Genomic DNA, 21188 nt, shown 5'->3' with positions numbered 1-21188 from the left:
AGTTTATTTGGAATGTTTGAAAGGATAGTGTTGTATGTGGGAGACAGGTCGTCCCGCAGAACAATCTACTCAGATGAGAGGCAAAACGTCTTCTAAGACAAACCAAACTGTCCAGTAGCGATCAATTAAATTCCCTGAGATTACAATGAACTGGATAAATGAGAACATTCATAGACAAGAATAAGCTCAAATATAATTGGAGAGTGTGGGTGTACATTGTTTGTTCATTTTAATAAAATAAGAGTTGGCATGCAGCATTTAACTCTTAACAGCCCTAGTGTGTGAATGTGAGTGTGAATATTGTCCGTTTATCTGTGTTGGCCCTGCGATGAGGTGGCGACTTGTCCAGGGTGTACGGCGCCTTCCCCCTGAATGCAGCTGAGATAGTCTCCAGCGACCCCCCGCGACCCTGAACAGGACAAGCGGTAGAAAATGGATAGATGGATGGATGGATGATGATGATGATAATCCAGCCTTTGGGAGCTTGAACTGGCTGCAGGGACAGCAACATTTGCCTCATCTGGAGAGTTCTTTGAAAAAAAATGCATCCCAAGTGAGCAATATTGTAATGTTAAATATAGCAGAGATGTAAAGTATTACAGTTACTCACATGACTAGAAATTAATAGGTTTTTGTAAGTCTATACTGTAATTTTTTATCTTGGGTTCTTGTTTAATCTGTTATTTTTGCAATATTTTAATAGTATCTTCTCCACTTCTGAACTTGTTGTCAATTGTGTCTTAGAGTTTTCAAAGTTGAATTGAATAACAATAGTTTCTCCTCTAGGGTTAGTGACGTCATCGTCGTAGCAGACCAGGGCCTGCTAGTTACGTGCAATCACATGAAACGATGCGTTCGCGCGAATAAGAGTTTTTGTTTGTGAATGCGCGCGCACCTTCTCCGGTCCCTTCCGGCTTTCGCTTAGTCGAGCGACGGCGGCGCGCACGTACGGAGGTCCTCCTCACTCGCTGATGGAGTTGTGGAGCTGCTCACATGGCGCCAGGCACCTCCCGGACAGTCTCCCCCGGGCCAGATGTCATCTCTGCTGGCGTTTAGCTACACGAACCAGGGGGTATCGTTCAAGGAAGACGGTCGCTTCCAGCTGGTGTGGAAGTCTTCGTGGAGTTGCTTGGCTAGCTCAGACGGCGAACGAAGTTGTGAGCAGCCCCTAAAAACTTGAATTCCTTAACTTTCAATCATTCTTGAGTCGTTTAGAAGAAGACATTTTGCAGAATGTTTAAGGTAAGATACTACACTTTAATAACCCTAATACAACTTAATAACGCAATGCTTTCCACTCACACTTACCATGAATTTATTTACGTGGACCCCGACTTAAACAAGTTGAAAAACTTATTCAGAGTGGTCAATTGTACGGAATATGTACTAAAAAAAGTTTCAATCAATCAATCAATGAGGTAGTGATACATGAAATAAGTATGATGTATAAGCTTTTTTGGACTATATATATTCCCCATATATTCCCCCCTGTCATTTATATACTTTTCCTCTAACATTTTTGTCGGTCTAACCACATTTAAAAAAAAAAAATGCAAATATTGACACCAATTAATATTGGCTTTGTAGCTTGTCTTTGCTCACATGGAAGTTAATATTTAGATATGCAACGCACGACCCTCGATTAACTATTCATAACAGACACCCAGACGTCCTAATGCCAAAATTGCATTGTTTTGTCTGCCTATCCTTGCCCAATGTGGCATTCCTGGGATTATTTAAAAGTAAGTGCTTTTTAGCAGTTTTTGTAAGACTCAAGGAAATAACCAAAACAACCCAGAAATGTGTAAATTCCCAAAATTGTGGCAGCCAGAATGGCCTATAAACACACCACATTCCATCTTCTCCCCACTTCGTCCTTATCACTCCTTAATATCAAATGAATAACTCCATGATTCAGATGATCCTGTCTGTGACTACTAACCTGAGCTATTTCCTTGCATTTGTGTCACTTCCTGCCCCCCAAAAAACAGGAAAGCCGGGTGTTTGTTCCTCTCTGCTCGTAGTGGAAGAACATCCCCGGGCAGTATAGGGCCACACAAGACGAGAATACCAGCGGGATTTAAATGAGCCAAGACGGCTTTGAGAGGCTTCTTCACATTCTTGCTGCTGATAGCCCCGAGTCATTAGTTAATGTGGAAAAATTGTGTTTCTCACTCTGTTTGGATGAGCTGCCCTGCAAAGACACACACATTCCCCTTGGACCAGCGTAGACGGATATATTCCAGTTTAAATGTTAAACAAAATATCCTCAACACATTTAACTAGATAACATTATGAGTTAGCAGGATTATAAAATGAAGAATTGTTTAGAAATGATTGGCGATTTATCACATCTCCAAGCCACATGGAGTGCAGTACTTTGCCGCAATCAGCAGAGGTGCTGTTGATTTTCGCTCAACCAGCTGCTGAGTTAAGCAAAACTTGCACTATATGACTTCATCGTCTAACTTTACATTAAACTCCGCTTTTTGTTTTTAGTTAGAAATGTGCACCATTTTTTCTGTTTTAAACATCATTTAACAACAGAACACAACTTTATTGATTTACAGGTCTTTGTTTCATTAATTACAGTTAAAAAAAATCATACTGTGTCCTGGGCTCCATGAGTTGTAGATACTGTACATGTCATTGTATGTCTAATAAATTTCCATATTGCAGCATCCAGGAGTGTTGCCGCTGGAGTACACAGCACGCCATGTGGGCACTTTGTAAAAAACAGTTAAATTACGAATTTGTTGTTAGCAATTAGTCATTGATACTGAAATTAAAAGGGAGTTTGTTGTTGTTGTGTGTTACCGTACTCGTTATGTGTTGTGGTGTTTCTTTTTTGGACAGTTAGTAAGATTATTATATTATTTGATGACGTCTGTGGAAAATGAAATGTAATGTGCCTTTGACAATGCAGAGTAAGAGTGCCATCTACTGTCTAAAGTTGTAACAATAAGCCACTCAGATGGTCCTATTACAATGTGTTTTTGGATGAGGGTGAATAAACACTTTCACTTTAAAAAAATAAACATATCTCTATAGCAGTGCAAATGTATCCTAGGCGGGCCTCTACAATTTATAGGTTGGGAATCATCATATTTAATTTTAATAAGCCTTAAAAATTTGATTTTTTCATTGAATTACTCCGTACACATGTATCCTAAATACTGACATAACTACTGCAGATAGCTTACTGTATTCTCATTTAACTCCAAAGAAATATTACATTTCAGCTATATTATTTTGTTTTCTTTTATAAGCATTTTTCTAACAATAGTTTGGTTTTAAAATATGCCAGTCATTCAGTTAAGCACGCAATAAAATAAAAATATATTAAACACTAAAAAGGCACAATATTTTTTTATACTTAAATGTAGATTAAGTAGTTTGTGCACACTTTTATTTGCGGCTGGGCTGGCCCTGTGGCAGCTACTATAGTTACATCATAGTTATGCTGGTCCTTCAAGTAGTTAATAAGATTTAATGTGTTGAAGCAGGATGTTTTTCCCTCCTCATGGAATGTTTGCAGAACAATTGGGTGCAAATAGAACGTAAAATGTCTTCCTCTGAGACAGTGAAGAAGTCCCACGTGATCGACGCCATGTTTGTTTACGATGAGGGTAATACAATCGGGAGAAGTTTATGACGGGCAATCAGAAGAAGAGGAGTGTTTGATTTGCTCACCCTAACCCACATACAGCACAGTACAGGTCCCCGGTTAGCTTTTTGTCTTTGTTTTATGTTTATCAGAGCTATTTTTTATGTTATCCGATTTTTTTAGTATAATGAAATTCTTTATCGGCACAATAATAATCTGCTGGATATTTATCATGCGACCACAAAAAAAATAATGATAAAAACATATAACACTAACAAATTAAAAAGCTAAATAATATGCACGGAAGGGTTAAGAAGTACAATGAAACGGAAATGAGCTTTGTCCCAAAATGTATTAATTGAATAATTATTATTTATTTTATAATATCAGACGCACAATGCTACATAGCCTTTCACAGCTATTCTTAAACTGAAGCATTGTATTAAATAGTTTTACGGTTACTGATTTGCTGTGAGTTTATGAGTAAAAGCTTGTTCCATCAGTCCAATTATGGCCCAGAGGCTTTTACGCGTGGAACATTATTGCTATCTATTTATACGAATGTTTGGAAGGCAGCTTTTTTTCCTATCCACACCAGCTTACTACAAATCTCATCTTCTCCAAAACATTGTGAAACCTATTTCCTTGCAAGCCCTCTCAAGGTCATCCCTCATCCTTGTCACTCTTGTTATTTTCCTTCTCAGTCAGAACAATGCTGCTTATCTTTTCTTTTTGAGGCTAACTCTCAGGACATTGTGAATAATCATCTCCTCTTGTGACGCGCTTAGCGGCAGACGGATGTCCGAGTATGGAAAGTGTCAGTGTTTGAAATGTTATTCATTTTTTGGACTCTTTGTTTCAGTTAATTTGATGTGATTTGTCTTTTTTCTGTGTCCAGCAGGGATTTTAAAAACTGGCCTGTGCTGACTCTACAAGGTATTCTTTGGAACTACTTACATTAAAAGGATAGCCAGTCAGATGTGTACCAAGCCTTCAGGTCCCCTGTTTTGGCTGGGGGGATGGCAGTATCTGCCTTAAACCTGAACAGTTTTGAAATGATGAACAGGTAAGTGGATCTTGATTTTAAAATAGTTCATATTGCTTCATTTTACAGTTCAATAGCCTTCTCTCCTTCCCAATGACAGTGGTAATCAGTTTCACAACCATCAAGGTTCCATTGGTACCAGCTCCCGAGATAGCTCCAAGCTCCCGGTTGGCAGGCCGGTGCTGCAGGTTCCTGATCGGGGGACCTACTGTCAGCTTTTGGCTGGAGGTCACTACAGTTCAATCATCCCTAAAGTACATATGAGTGACACTCTCACCACTGCCCCTCGTACTCGCTCCCCTTCTCCGCCGTACCCGGGCCTCCTCGGGGTCAATGTGGGCCAGCGCGTCCGACGGCTGAGCTCGCCCGGCCGCGAGGAGAGAGCTGAGGAGGAAGAGTTGGGAGCATTGGGAGAATTTGTAGTAAAGCAAGAGGAGAAGAGACGCCAAGATCAACTGTTGCAGATTCACAGAGAGCTGCAGAACGTGGAGGTGGGACGCACGTTTCCACTTTGTTCATCAAATGTCTTTTTACACAAACACTACAATTCAGTTTGTAATGTAATGAGCAATTTGTTATGTGGCAATAAGTAATAGTTACATGTACTGTATTTGGTCATCACAAATTTGACAATAAATGAATTAAACTGCCTCACATAACAAACTTTACTATTTGATGCTTTACTTGGTCAAACTTTGTTGTTATGGCTACAACAGAGCTTCATTCCAATTCGGCTTCTGTCCTTCTGTGTTGCAGGTCAAAGGAAAAGTGGGCATTTTTGAAGCCCACATTTCTGGGATGCGTGCCCACGTGCTTAACAGCGAGCTCCAGCGCAGCCCTCGCTCTGCGAGACGAGGAACGACGGGCCAAGTCCCACCCAACCCCAGTCATTGTAACGTAGACCACCAATGCTCAATGACCCGTGCCCACCACAGTCAAGTTCCTCCTGTTTTACAAAACGGGAGAGAAGGGGAGGATGAAGAAGGAGAGAGAAGACGAGAAGAAAGTAGTGTCATTAAAATAAACTACTGCGAGGCAAATACATTGTGTGGTCGGAATGGTGGCCTTTCAGAAACAATACAAACTTTAGATAGACCACTTCTGGTGCGCAGTCCCCCGGAGACTTCGGAGCAGCCGGAAGCTAAAGATGGAGAGATAAAAGAGGACAGTGGGGAAAAGGAAAATAAACAAACAGGAGGAGATGACGGAGATTCAAGGAAGAGAGAAGTGAGAGCAAGACACCAGTCGGGTCCTAAGGTGTTGCTCCAGATAGAGGCCGACATGCTGGAAGCTAACCCCGAAACCTCTGCTTCATCTGGCCCTCAAATAAGCGAGAGTCCCCCTCTTCTGCTGCATCATCCCTCTCCCTCGATCCCCGCCGTGATTGTCACAGACCACGGTCTAGAAGGCCTTCTTCAAACAGCGGATCATGGGGCCACCCCGACCCCTAATTCTGGCCCCGCGTCCATATCGAACACCTCAGCACGCTCCCTCAGGAAGCTGTCTTCCTCATCAGCCTCCTCCGCCGGGTTCTCCTCGTCTTGGGAAGAGTCAGAGGAGGATATTTCCAGTGATACGGAGAAAGGGGAACAACTTCTCAACCCTGCGCAACTCAGCTGTCAACAAAAAGCAGTAAGTACTTGTTGGGTGGAAGGTTCCCTACTTGCTTTTTTACTAATTCATCAATTTGAATGTGTTGACTTGTGCTTTACATGGTTCCAAATACATTTTGTAGCTCAATATATCTATTAGACATGAGGAATTAGCTAGCCCCAGGACCACAAAAATATTATCTAACATTAAAATAATGAATTTGCTCTTGTTAGTAATGTACTGCAAAAATGCTAGTCAAAGATCATCCATACGATGATCTTTGACTACCATTATTAAAAATGACATTATAATATATATTATAAATGCTCTGCGATGAGGTGGCGACTTGTCCAGGGTGTACACCGCCTACCGCCCGAATGCAGCTGAGATAGGCTCCAGCGACCCCCCCCCCATCCCGCGACCTCAAAAGGGACAATCGGTAAAAAATGGATGGATGGATTATAAATGCTTTGCAGTTATAAATAATCTGATGCAAAAATGCTCGTAAAAGATTTCATATATGACAGGAGTTGTCTGCTGTTTTTAAGACTAATGCAAAAACGCTAGTCAGACTACTAGTTAGAGATCTACATGACAGTATCGCGTTTGTTTTTAAGAATCTAGTGCAAAAATGATAATCAAAGATATGTTTAGATTTTTTTATGAATGTAATGCAAAAATGTTCATCAAAGGTCCGCTGTTACAGTTGCTCTGCTATTTTTGATGAACATTTTTGCTAGTAGTTCTTTGCTGTTTATAGGAATGTTCTGCAAAAATGCCCGTCAAAGATCCTCTATATCACAGGAGCTTTTTTGCTGTGTTTAAGAATCTAATGAAAAAAATGCGAGGTAGAATTCTTCTACATAACAAGAGTATTTTCCTTTTTTTTTGGAATATACTATAAAACACAGGTCAAAGATCCTCTGTGTCAGAGGCATTGTGCTGTTTTTGGAAATCTAATGCAAAAACACTAGTCTGAGATTATCTGCATAACAGAAATTCTTTGCTGTTTCTAGGAATCTACTGCAAAGAGGTTAGTCAAAGGTCACTAATGCTTCCAGAAGACAGACTTATTAAATACGTGTCCAGACATGGATGGGAAAAATAAATACATAATCGGGTGAAAATGTCTGAAATGCACAGCAGCCCCATAGCGTGACAGCAGGCGTTCAATTAACGCGTACCTAAAGCCATGTCCCGACTCTCCCAGGTGTCTTGGATTGCAATTTGTTTAATTTGGCAGATGGATTTGAATGGAGGGTTAGTGCACCTCTTTGCATATTTCCACTCATGTTGTTCTCTCCCTAAAAAGTAGTGTCATGTATGCTGTTTTCACACGAATAAAAGTTTATACATGCTTTTCTTATTCAAATCTGGATTCCCCATACCACTACCATCACCCTCACAACTGTTGTCTCATGTCAGCACCAAGATTCCAGTCATTGCGCGTGCTTGCCTGTTTGCTTATCACCTTTTGTGTGATGAAAGCTGGCTTGGCTGCATGGACATGCAGCAACATATTAAGCATGCTTGGTCGTGCAGGTGGTATGTGGCAGAGAAGCAAGACTGGCAACAACAGCGACACAAAGCAAGCTATGAGGTATTTCTGTTTATTTGTAGGGAAGTAGTGGACAATAAACACAGTTATATTAAACTAATAATACTTGTTGAAGCTGTCACCACAGACTTACAGGGAGAATGTCCATTCCACTCTTTCTACTTTCTTGACGCGCTCACATCAATGTCGTCTAGCACACTTTGCAATGGTCATTTTGCTTCCTGTACGCTTTACATCAACGTGTATTCCATCAACATTCAGGCTGGACTAGTCCAAGCTGGAATCCTGCACAAAGAGCCTTATTTAGACACAGTCTGGCTGATCTTTTGACTCCTGGGCATCGCTCCAAGATTGGAAGGCACATGTGTGCTGCCAGTGTTTTCTTGTGTTGGAGGAAGACACGCTCGACTCGTTCATCTTAATCATCATCAGAGCTGTCTTTCTTTAGTAGTACAGTAGTGCCTTGGGATACGAGTGCCTCAGCTTTTTGGGATAATAGCTGACACGCTGCAAATTGTTATCTTTTAAGTTATTATTATTGTTTTATTGTTATAGTTGGCGTTGTGAATGTCACAGTGACATTTGGTCGGATCTTACCCCGTATGTTCCGACTAAAACATCTGGTCTAACTCGCTAGCATTACCTTATAGCTGGAGATTGCCATAACTTTGTTTTTTCAAGCATGGGAAGGAAGAAAATGGTTGTGTAGGTTAGTGCTAAGAAGAAGTGGATGCCATTCATTGAATAAAAAAAAAAAAAAAAATCAAAAGCATGATAGAGCATGTAGCTAGCTAATTTAGTGACACAATTGGAGCCTAGCACCGCTTGTCTTCACCATATTTAAGCAGAATGAGTCGATAACTTTGAAATAATATCTAAACTGTGGGCATTTATCCATGAAAATATTGAGAAGCTACTAATGGTGTGTTTGACAAAGAAGCAGTTGGAATAATATACCATAGAAGTCCAATCTCCAAGATCAGTGCTCTGCATTATTATAACGCTACAGTACTAGCTAAACTTACAAGTTCAATTGGTTCCACAACAGAACTCCTGACTCAAAACTTGTATCTCAAAACAATTTAATCAGTGTGCGAACCTCCCCAAAATCACAAATGTATAATGTTCTTAAAAAGAAAAACTAATTTTTACATAATAAATAGTTTATAAAAAACAATACAATTGAATGTAGTACAAACAACTCAAATTACTTTTATGAAATAATGTAATAATAATACATTTGTCTTGGGTAGCAGACTGTTGATGTCTTCTACGGGCTGCTTCTCTGCCGTGTAACAATAAGTATGACTCTTGTTGGTTACTGTATGTTGCACACAGAGGTCAGAGTTGACAATTTGTGTCTATGTACTAAAAGTAAGGCTAAATCGTCCAATTTGTAAAGTCAGAGGACGTCATACGTTAAAAACAGCATCGGCAGTTTCTCCATCTTTTTGGACGTTTTGTGGCTGCTTGCCACGGAGGCTGGCACCGGTTGGTGTGATGCGGATTAAATAATACTGCGGTTGGGCTGTCTCGCCGTATTGGACAACCTGTAGGAAATGTTTTTAATGGTTTGTTTTACTGATTCGCTAGGTGTCATATGTGTCTTCTCCTTCGTACTAACTTTCTCAGTTCAAGATTGTGTTGGTATATGGACAGTCAGTATTCCACCGGCCGCGTGAAGTCCCGTGACTCAATTTATGCTCACAACTTAGTCTACCATTATTTACACTGCAGATCAAAATTGACCAAATCTAGTTTTTACCAAATCTGATTTTTTTCAGATGACTGTTTAGTTCACAAGTAAAATATGATCTTTATCAGACTCCCGTATAAATGACCACATGCCCAAATGTGGCCTCGATGTCCCTTTCATGCCCAGTTTAATAGAGTGAAAACAAAGGAAGTTGACCGAATTCCCTAATTGAACAAGGAAGTCGCTACTACATCAGAAAAAAAAAACATCGGATTTGGTGTCCAGTGTAAACAGAGCCCTAAAGCAAAACAAAAAGCAGAGAGACTGTTTTATATCTCAAAGTACTTGAAAGTTGGGGAATCCATAAGTTGAGATACCATTATACTTAATTAAACTATAGTAGTTGTTTAGAGTTCATTCTATAGTATTGTTTTCATACAATATTTCTGATCTAGGAGTAAGTTTTTCTTTTTAAAAGGCATGTTACATGTTCAAATAGTGATTGATATAGGAGTCAAGCAATGGTAAAATTAATTTCAATCAATTTCAATGATGCTGATCAGTGATTGCAATTGAAGGTAATTGTCAAGAGAAAGGTCAGCTCAGGTAACAAATATTGTAATTGTTATGTGATGCTGTTAGTATTACAAAAATTTGCATTTTGGGAGTTCCATTATATGTGATTTGATCCTCTAAATCAGGGGTCACCAACCGTCAATCTTTGGAACTCTATTGGTCAATCCCAAAAATATTAGAAAAAAATGTATGTATTAATATGACATCGGCGCTACACCAACCTGAAGAGTGACCGAGAGACCCACAGGTACACATTTTAACCCCTGTACACAACTGTACACCTCATCTCTCTTCAGCCCCCTTCAAAGCACGGCTGCACAAGCAAAGGTGAGTCGCATGACGTGCACAGCCAAAAAAATAATCAGCCCCAGCTATGGCCGTAACCAAGATTTAACAAATACAGAGTTCAAGAATTGGTGGTCCAGGAGGAGCTTTAAAGGCTGAAATCACAGGTATCCCAACACCATATAAATCATATCACCTTAAGCAACACTATGAAAAGCCCACTTTTTTAATTACAATGGTAAAGTTTAGCCTGTTAAACAATTTTAGCATCATTTCAAACCTGAGTTTTAAAATTGATATAATTTGATCTCAGACAAATAAATCCACTTTTTTTTAATGACAATGGTAAAGTTTAGCCTGTTAAACAATTTTAGCATCATTAAAACCTGAGTTTAAAAACTTGATATCATTTAATCTCAGACATGAATTTGAACCCAAGCCTTTCTGCTTCGAATTTCAAGTCTGAGTCGTGCACGCCACCACGTGAGCCATCAGAAGTGTTAGGGAGAACTCTGTCCTCATATTCTAATCAGTGACATAGGTTGACCTGTCCAGGAATACGTTTGGGGTAAAATTTTGTACGAAGAGCCTTGTCGTTCAATAATTTACATTTAACATGCACTTCTTACCCCCACGGAGCGGCACCTGACTGACATAACAACGTTATTACCAACAGTGTTGACATCAATTTCATTTTGGTGAAACCAATATTAGTGACGTCAGTATAATATGTTAACATTATGTGACAGCACATTTTGGATCAGATTATGTTTGTCTGGAGTTGTAACTGACTGGGCACCACCAAAGATCGTATACTGAGAGAGGATGATCTCCAGTACTGTAATCTACATCGCACGCAATGTCCTACACAAATTATATTTGCAGTCAGTCATATCATCTTCTTTTTGTCATTTACAAAATACAGAGGACATGACCTCGGTGTCCTCAATAGTAGTTACGGCCTTGGCTGCAGCAACACATTAATGCCTACTGTTGCAATGCTTCAAACATCCATTATCCAACATTTAACAACTCTCCCATGAACCACGACCAACATCACTCGACAGGAAGCGAACAAGCCAACTAGAGTCTGCGAACATTGCTCCAAACTGACGTGTGCAAAAGCATTGATATAACATAAAACAAGGTGCCGGCTAATGAAGGACTTCTTTGTTTATCCCCTCTTTATCAAACACGAAAAATAAAGTTTTTTAAATGTTTTAAATCACTGTTATGTTGGAATTCTTATTAATATTGATATTGTTGTTGACATCATTATTTTTTGTATGACTCCTTTGGATTTTTTGTCTCATGTTTGTGTGTCTTCTAGATTGCTCTGTTGATTGCTATTCGGAATGTTGCTGGGCTTAGATTGGTTTGGAATTGGAATTGTGTTATTATATGTTATTATTGTATTATTATGTGTTTAACAGTGGCCAAACAGCTGGCTGCTACAGCAGGGGTGCCCAAAGTGTGGCACAGGGGTCATATGCGGCACGTGACTCGTTGGTTTATAGGCCCTAGGCACATTGCAGATACAAAATGAACCAAAGACACAAGGAGATTAAGTCAAAATGTTGATATCAGTCAATATCATTTCTTAAAACATTTATACATTTTGTGGGTGCTGGTTGGCGCCTTGCATGGCAGCTCCCTCCATCAGTGTGTGAATGTGTGTGTGAATGGGTAAATGTGGAAGTACTGTCAAAGCGCTTTGAGTACCTTGAAGGTAGAAAAGCGCTATACAAGTACAACCCATTTATCATTTATGTATATATAGGGACGGCGTGGCACACTGAGAGAGTGGCTTAGCGCAACCCGAGGGTACCTGGTTCAATCCCCACCTAGTAGCAACCTCGTCACGTCCGTTGTGTCCTGAGCAAGACACTTCACCCTTGCTCCTGATGAGTGCTGGTTAGCCCCTTGCATGGCAGCTCCCTCCATCAGTGTGTGAATGTGTGTGTGAATGGGTAAATGTGGAAGTACTGTCAAAGCGCTTTGAGTACCTTGAAGGTAGAAAGCGCTATACAAGTACAACCCATTTATAGTGTGTGAGTGTATATGTTTATATGTAAATATATATGTGTATATATGCATATATATATATGTATATATATATATATATATATATATATATATATATATATATATGTGTGTGTGTATATGTGTGTGTATATGTATATATGTATACATTTGTGTATATGTATACATATATATATACATATATATAATATATATTATATATATATATATATATATATATATATATACAAACCCCATTTCCATATGAGTTGGGAAATTGTGTTAGATGTAAATATAAACGGAATATAATGATTTGCAAATCATTTTCAACCCATATTCAATTGAATGCACTACGAAGACTTTCAAGATATTTGATGTTCAAACTCATAAACTTTATTTTTTTTTTTTCCAATAATAAACTTAGAATTTAATGGCTGCAACACATGCCAAAGTAGTTGGGAAAGGGCATGTTCTCCACTGTGTTACATCACCTTTTCTTTTAACAACACTAAATAAATGTTTGGGAACTGAGGAAACTAATTGTTGAAGCTTTGAAAGTGGAATTGGTCGTAATTATTTCAAGTGCACTACACATAATAAACACAACATTTTTAATATTGCTACTACGGATAATTTGATAAAAAAAAACCTAAAACTGCCCAATACCTTTAATAAAGGCTTTTTAAACATAAGATCATTGTCTCCCAAAACGTTATTAGTTAATGAGCATCAGAGACAACAATTTTAACGTCATTGGTCTCAGCGAAACCTGGCTTAAATCAGACGACTTTTTTGCACTAAATGTGGCATCTCCTCCTAACTATACATATGCGCATATTGCCCGTCTCCTTAAAAGGGGTGGGGTGGTCGCACTAATATACAACGAAAACTTTAACCTTAGTCCTAACATTAATAATAAATATAAATTGTTTGAGGTGCTTACTATGAGGTCTGTCACACCGCTGCCTCTATACCTGGCTGTTATCTACCGCCCCCCAGGGCCCTATTCGGACTTTATCCATGAATTCTCAGAGTTCGTTGCTGAGCTAGTGACGCACGCCGATAATACAATTTTAATGGGGGACTTTAATATCCATATGAATACCCCATCAGACCCACCGTGCGTGGCGCTCCAGACTATAATTGATAGCTGTGGTCTTACACAAATAATAAATGAACTCACGCATTGCAATGGTAATACGATAGATCTAGTGCTTGTCAGGGGTATCACCGTTTCCAAAGTTATGATACTCCCGTATACTAAAGTAATGTCCAATTATTACCTTATAAAATTCGAGGTTCAGACTCATGTTCGGCAAACTAATAATAATAATAACTGCTATAGCAGCCGCAACATTAATGCTGCCACAACGACAACTCTTGATGACCTACTACCCTCGGTAATGGCAACTTTCCCAAATCATGTGGGCTCTATTGATAACCTCACTAACAATTATAACGACGCCCTGCGCGAAACAATTGATAGTATAGCGCCGCTGAAGTTAAAAAAGGCTCCAAAAAGGCGTACCTCATGGTTTGCAGAAGAAACTAGAGCTCAGAAATTATTATGTAGAAAGCTGGAACGCAAATGGCGCACGACTAAACCTGAGGTGCACCATCAAGCATGGAGTGATGGTTTAATAACTTATAAACGCATGCTTACCTTAGCTAAAGCTAAATATAACTCAAATCTCATCCACCTTAATAAAAACGATCCTAAATTTTCGTTTAGTACGGTAGCATCGCTAACCCAACAAGGGACTCCTTCCAGTAGCTCCACCCACTCAGCAGATGATTTTATGCAATTCTTTAATAAGAAAATTGAAGTCATTAGAAAGGAGATTAAGGACAATGCGTCCTAGCTACAACTGGGTTCTATTAACACAGATACGACTGTACATACGGCGGATACTGCCCTCCAAAATACTTTCCCTCGTTTTGAGGAGATAACATTAGAAAAATTGTTACATTGTGTAAATGGAATAAAACAAACAACATGTTTACTTGACCCACTTCCTGGGAAACTTTTCAAGGAGCTCTTTCTATTATTAGGTCCATCAGTGCTAAAAATTATAAACTTATCACTTTCCCCTGGCACTGTTCTCCTAGCATTCAAAAATGCGGTTATTCATCCTCTCCTTAAAAGACCTAACCTCGATCCTGACCTCATTGTAAACTACCGACACCATCCCTTTATTTCAAAAATCCTCGAAAAAATTGTTGCAGAGCAGCTAAGTGAACACTTAGCGTCTAACAATCTATGTGAAACCTTTCAATCCGGTTTCAGGGCATATCACTCTACGGCGACAGCCATCGCAAAAATGACTAATGATCTATTGCTAACGATAGATTCTGATGTGTCATTTATATTGCTGCTCCTCGATCTTAGCGCTGCTTTCGATACCGTCGATCATAATATTTTATTAGAGTGTATCAAAACACGAATTGGTATGTCAGGCTTAGCCCTGTCTTGGTTTAACTCCAATCTTACTGACAGGATGCAGTGCGTCTCCCACAATAATGTGATCTCGGGCTATGTTAAGGTAACGTGTGGAGTTCCCCAGGGTTCGGTCCTTAGCCCTGCACTCTTCAGAATCTACATGTTGCCGCTAGGTGACATCATACGCAAATACGGTGTTAGCTTTCACTGTTATGCTGATGACACCCAACTCTACATGCCCCTAAAGCTGACCAACACGCCGGATTGTAGTCAGTTGGAGGCGTTTCTTAATGAAATTAAACAATGGATGTCCGCTAACTTTTTGCAACTCAACTCCAAAAAAACGGAAATGCTGATTATCGGTCCTGCTAGACACCGACCTTTATTTAATCACACAACTCTAACATTTGACAACCAAACAATTAAACAAGGCGACTCGGTAAAGAACCTGGGTATTACCTTCGACCCAACTCTCTCCTTTGAGTCACACATTAAAAGCGTTACTAAAACGGCCTTCTTTCATCTCCGTAATATCGCTAAAATTCGTTCCATTTTGTCCACTAACGACGCTGAGATCATTATCCATGCGTTTGTTACGTCTCACCTCGATTACTGTAACGTATTATTTTCGGGTCTCCCCATGTCTAGCATTAAAAGATTACAGTTGGTACAAAATGCGGCTGCTAGACTTTTGACAAGAACAAGAAAGTTTGATCACATTACGCCTATACTGGCTCGCCTGCACTGGCTTCCTGTGCACTTAAGATGTGACTTTAAGGTTTTACTACTTACGTATAAAATACTACACGGTCAAGCTCCAGCCTATCTTGCCGATTGTAATGTACAATATGTCCCGGCAAAAAAATCTGCGTTCAAAGGACTCCGGCTTATTAGTGATTCCCAAAGCCCAAAAAAAGTCTGTGGGCTATAGAGCGTTTTCCGTTCGGGCTCCAGTACTCTGGAATGCCCTCCCGGTAACAGTTCGAGATTCTACCTCAGTAGAAGCATTTAAGTCCACCTTAGCTTTTAAATAGACTCCCTTTTTAGACGAGTTGATCTGCCGTTTCTTTTCTTTTTCTCCTATGTCCCACTCTCCCTCGTGGCCATGGATGAAGAACTGGCTGTCCTGAGTCGGGACCCAGGATGGACCGCTCGTCCAGAGACGGGACCCAGGATGGACCGCTCTCCTCTGTATTGGCTGGGACATCTCTGCGCTGCTGATCCACCTCCACTTAGGATGGTTTCCTGTTGGCGCCACTGTGGACGGGACTCTCTCTGCTGTGTTGGATCCACTTTGGACTGGACTCTCACGGTTGTGTTGGATCCACTATGGATTGAACTTTCACAGTATCATATTAGACCCGCTCGACATCCATTGCTTTCGGTTTCCCGAAAGGGGTGGGGGTTGCCCACATATGCGGTCCTTTCCAAGGTTTCTCATAGTCATCATTGTCACCGACGTCCCACTGGGTGTGAGTTTTCCTTGCCCTCATGTGGGCTCTACCGAGGATGTCGTTTTGGTTTGTGTTGTGGTTTATGCAGCCCTTTGAGACACTAGTGATTTAGGGCTATATAAATAATCATTGATTGACTGATTGATTGATTTACACTTCGTGATGCGTCACACATTTTCGATGGGAGACAGGTCTGGACTGCAGGCCAGGAAAGTACCCGCACTCTTTTTTTTACGAAGCCACGCTGTGGTAACACGTGCTGAACGTGGCTTGGCATTGTCTTGCTGAAATAAGCAGTTTTATCCATGAAAAGACGGCGCTTAGATGGCAGCATATGTTGTTCCAAAACCTGTATTTACCTTTCAGCATTGATGGTGTCTTCAGATGTGTAAGCTACCCATGCCTTGGGCACTAATGCACCCCCATACCATCACATATGCTGGCTTTTGAACTTTGCGTCGATAACAGTCTGGATGCTTCGCTTCCCCTTTGGATGACATGATGTTGAATTTTTCCAAAAATAATGTGAAATGTGGACTCATCAGACCACAGAACACTTTTCCACTTTGCATCAGTCCATCTTAGATGATCTCGGGCCCAGAGAAGCCGACAGCGTTTCTGGATGTTGTTGATAAATGGCTTTCGCTTTGCATAGTAGAGCTTTAACTTGCTCTTACAGATGTAGCGACAAACTGTATTTAGTAACAGTGGTTTTCTGAAGTGTTCCTGAGCCCATGTGGTGATATCCTTTAGAGATTGATGTCGATTTTTGATACAGTGCCGTCTGAGGGATCGAAGGTCACGGTCATTCAATATTGGTTTCCGACCATGCCGTTTATGTGGAGTGATTTCGCCACATTATCTGAACCTTTTGATGATATTATGGACCGTAGATGTTGAAATCCCAAAATTTCTTGCAATTGCACTTTGAGAAACGTTGTTCTTAAACTGTTTGACTATTTGCTCATGCAGTTGTGGACAAGGCAGTCTACCTCGCTCCATCCTTTCTTGTGAAAGACTGAGCATTTTTTGGGAAGCTGCTTTTATACCCAATCATGGCACCCACCTGTTCCCAATTAGCCTGCACACCTGTGGGATGTTCCAAATAAGTGTTTGATGAGCATTCCTCTACTTTCTCAGTATTTATTGCCACCTTTCCCAACTTCTTTGTTTCGTGTTGCTGGCATCAAATTCTAAAGTTAATGATTATTTGCAAAAAAAAAGGTTATCAGTTTGAACATCAAATATATTGTCTTTGTAGCATATTCAACTGAATATAGGTTGAAAATGATTTGCAAATCATTTTATTCTGTTTCTGTTTACATCTAACACAATTTCCCAACTCATATGGAAACGGGGTTTGTATATGTCATACTTGCCAACCTTGAGACCTCCGATTTCAGGAGGTGGGGGGTGGAAGGTGTGGTCGGGGGTGAGGCGGAGGCGTGGTTGGGGGCGGGGCGTGGTTTGGGGCGTGGTTAAGTCCACTACTTCTTCCCAGAGGCTATCCAGGTCCAATCGCAGCTGCGGCTTTGAACTTACAAGCGTATTTCTTCATCTTACTTGTCGTCGGCGTCGCCACGGCTGTATCTTCCTCGTTCTTCTGCTTCGTCTCCTTGTTGTGTGCGCAGTTGTGCACTGCACTCTCTAAAAGCCGTAGATGTTATTGTCACATATGCATGTACAGTAGGTGGCAGTATTGTCTTGTTTAAGACTGTCACAACATTGCTGTTTACGGCAGATGAACTGCTTTACGGTAGACAAAAAACGTGACTCCTGTCGTTGTGTGTTGTTACCCCGCTGGGAGGACGTTAATGAAACTGCCTAACAATAAACCCACATAAGAAACCAAGAACTCGCCCTCGATCCTTCTACAGTTATAACGTGATTGGGCAGACACGCTGTTTATATTGTGGGAAAGCGGACGTGAAAACAGGCTGTCTTTACTCACGTCCACCAAGAGCTGGAGGGGGCATGGCCTCCAGCTCCGCCTGAATTTCGGGAGAAAATTTGTCTCGGGAGGTTTTCGGGAGATGCGCTGAATTTCGGGAGTCTCACGGAAAATCCGGGAGGGTTGGCAAGTATGATATATGTATATATATATGCCGATTGTAGCTGAGATAGACACCAGCGCCCCCTGCGACCCCAAAGGGAATAAGCGGTAGAAATGGATGGATGGAGATATATATATATATATATATATATATATATCTCCATCCATCCATATATATCCATCCATCCATATATATATATATATATATATATCCATCCATCCATTTTCTACCGCCTATTCCCTTTTGGGGTCGCGGGGGGCGCTGGCGCCTATCTCAGCTACAATCGGGCGGAATGTACACTTGTCTATATATATATATATATATATATATATATATATATATATATATATATTTTTTTTTTTTTTTTTGTGCAGTTAATGTTAAGGCGTTAACACGTGATTACTAAAAAAATGATTGTGTTATCTTATATCAATCAAAATTAATCACACCATTTATAATGACCGCACGCAAACCTGGAAGTCAGCGCCTATTGTTACACGGTGCAAAGATGAGTGAGGAGAGGCGGCCACTTTCACTTCAAAACACTATAAAACTGATGTTTTTCGTTGGCATTGCAGCGACAAACTTTCTTATCATTGGCGCACAAGTTTAAAATAGCATCTTAAAGCAAAGCTCATACGGAGTTTCCGCAGGGTTAAAAGTATTAAATATTTTTTGCGAAAAGTAAGGCTTTAAATGGTCCTAAAAACATTGAATTTTGATTTCCAGAGGCATTAACAATGTTTATACAATTGTAGGACTGTGCTGATAGTTAATAAGTCTTTGAAAATGTTGGTGGCAACTGCTCCAAATGTGTTGTGACGATGTATTGCATTCTTATGGCAAAACGGTGCCTTTTCAGAGTAGCATATACCTTTTGCACCATTTTGCTGAAGTTTGCACATGCGCATACAAGTATGGTGGGTTTGCTGGGAAATTATCCACCTAAAATGTGCTTACTTTATTTCCGCCATTACTAATTTGTCATAAATTGACTATTGCTGCTCAGGTGTTCATCTCATCACTCTGTTTCTCATTTACACCCAGCTTGTTTGTGAATATGCATTTTTTAATGTATGTTGTTTGGAATGATGAGTACTACACTCTTAGTTTGCCCTGTGAAACACACACACACTTTGGCACACCCTCTTGCAGACACTACAACTGTCACTAAGTGGGAGACACACACACATGCTCACGCACACAAACACACACACACACACACACAAAAGAAACAAAACAAACTGTACTGTGGACCGCAGTGGAAAATCTTCCCTACCACAGCGGACTGTTGCTTGGCAACCCTGTGACGTCAAACCGAGTTTCCCTCTCGCACAGCTGTAAATGTGCCTGTGTGTGCGTGCAATTGTGTGTGTCTAATTCTTAACTGCCTAAGCAGAAAAGAGGGGGGGAAACACCAGTTAATCGTCATTAGCACTTGACAGCTGACAAATGATCAAATGATGACTATGCACAAAACAGCAATGAAACACTCTTACTGACAGAAAAAAATGGGCACACCTTTTGTTCTTAATGGTGGAACACACACACACACACACACAGGCAGCATTCTAATTTTAAACCTGAGTGCAATAGTGTGTTCCTCCGCAGTGTAAACTTTGCAGACAGTTTGTGTCTCGTAAGAGGACCTCATGGTGAGCGATACTGGAGTTGTTGTTTCCAACTTCATAAATGAGTGCATCGTTGTCTCCCCCACCTCTTCGCACACTTATGTTTCACAATGCACTGAGTGTAGCTTCTTTTTCTGAGCATCAGAAATGGATGTATTATTTTTCTGTTACATGCGGAATTAGCCATTAAGCAATGAATGAAGCTTATTTCAATGTAGATTTTCAGTTCAACATTAGCTTTTGTCACTTTTAACAGTGATCCTTGTATGTCCTTGTGTTGTTTACAGAGGATCTGTCTTTTTTGTTGTTGTTTGTGGTCAGCAGTGGATGTGGAAAATGCTGTAGCTAAGGAAAGTGGCATCCCCCCTCCACTTCCCCCCCTCCTCGCTCCGCTTCCTGTCTGTAAGAAGTTTCTTTGCTTACCATTTCCTCTCTCTCTCTCTCGCTCTCTCTCTCTCTCCCTCTCTCTCTCTCTCTCTCTCTTTCTCTTTCTTTCTCTCTCTCTCTCTCGCTCTCTAGCTCTCTGTGTGTGTGTGTCTCTCTATTTCTCAATGGAAACTTTGGTGGCTTTGCTAGTTTTCCTGCCCTCTGCTTGTCATCTTCGTCTGGTCATGCAGATAGAATAGTACTTATTAGTACTTGGCCTCCTTACCTCCCCAAACCAAAAATATATTGGACCTGTGTGAAAACACTTTAAAAAATCCTCTTTCTGTTCCCTGTGCAAGGTCGGTTCAAAGCATGCTTGGGAGATTTTGATGTAAAGGAAGCCTATTTGATGTAAAGGAAGCCCTTTCGGTCCCCTAGAGGGGGGGGGTTGCCCACATTTGAGGTCCTCTCCAAGGTTTCTCATAGTCATCATTGTCACTGGCGTCCCACTGGGTGTGAGTTTTCCTTGCCCTTATGTGGGTTCTTCCGAGGATGTCGTAGTCGTAGGGCTATATAAATAAACATTGATTGATTGATTGATTGATTGATTGGTTAAACACATTGAACTTCTTGTAAGTCTTCCCAGAGAAGTAAAACCTATTATGGTTGCAAAGAAACTCCATAGTTTATTCCTGCTTACACGTTTTGTAAAAGTGATGATCATGTGTCCCAATACTTTTCGACAGATGGTTGGAAATTGTTATTATTATTGTTAAAGTTAAAGTACCAATGATTTTCACATACACTAGGTGTGGGGAAATGTGTCCTCTGCATTTTACCCATTCCCTTGATCCCCTCACT

At 40.4% G+C, this 21188-nt stretch overlaps 1 protein-coding gene across 2 annotated transcripts in view; it reads left to right on the top strand.

Moving 5' to 3' along the window:
* The first annotated feature begins 905 nt into the window (after positions 1 to 905).
* The window catches only part of itpkb (inositol-trisphosphate 3-kinase B), a 32166-nt gene continuing 11883 nt past the window's right edge, over positions 906 to 21188 (top strand). Inside the window, exons 1-4 of one of the 2 annotated variants that reach the window (XM_061901210.1) lie at positions 906 to 1242; positions 4509 to 4673; positions 4753 to 5143; positions 5409 to 6284. In XM_061901210.1, coding sequence (XP_061757194.1) covers positions 4627 to 4673; positions 4753 to 5143; positions 5409 to 6284 — 1314 coding nt within the window. In that variant the 5' untranslated portion in view covers positions 906 to 1242; positions 4509 to 4626. Of the gene's footprint in view, positions 1243 to 4505; positions 4674 to 4752; positions 5144 to 5408; positions 6285 to 21188 lie in introns of both variants that reach the window. The other variant, XM_061901209.1, reaches the window with a different exon arrangement.

Source organism: Nerophis ophidion, linkage group LG05 (assembly GCF_033978795.1).
Source record: "Nerophis ophidion isolate RoL-2023_Sa linkage group LG05, RoL_Noph_v1.0, whole genome shotgun sequence".
Classification (NCBI taxonomy): Eukaryota; Metazoa; Chordata; class Actinopteri; order Syngnathiformes; family Syngnathidae; genus Nerophis; species Nerophis ophidion.
This window is presented reverse-complemented; position numbering and strand designations above follow the sequence as displayed.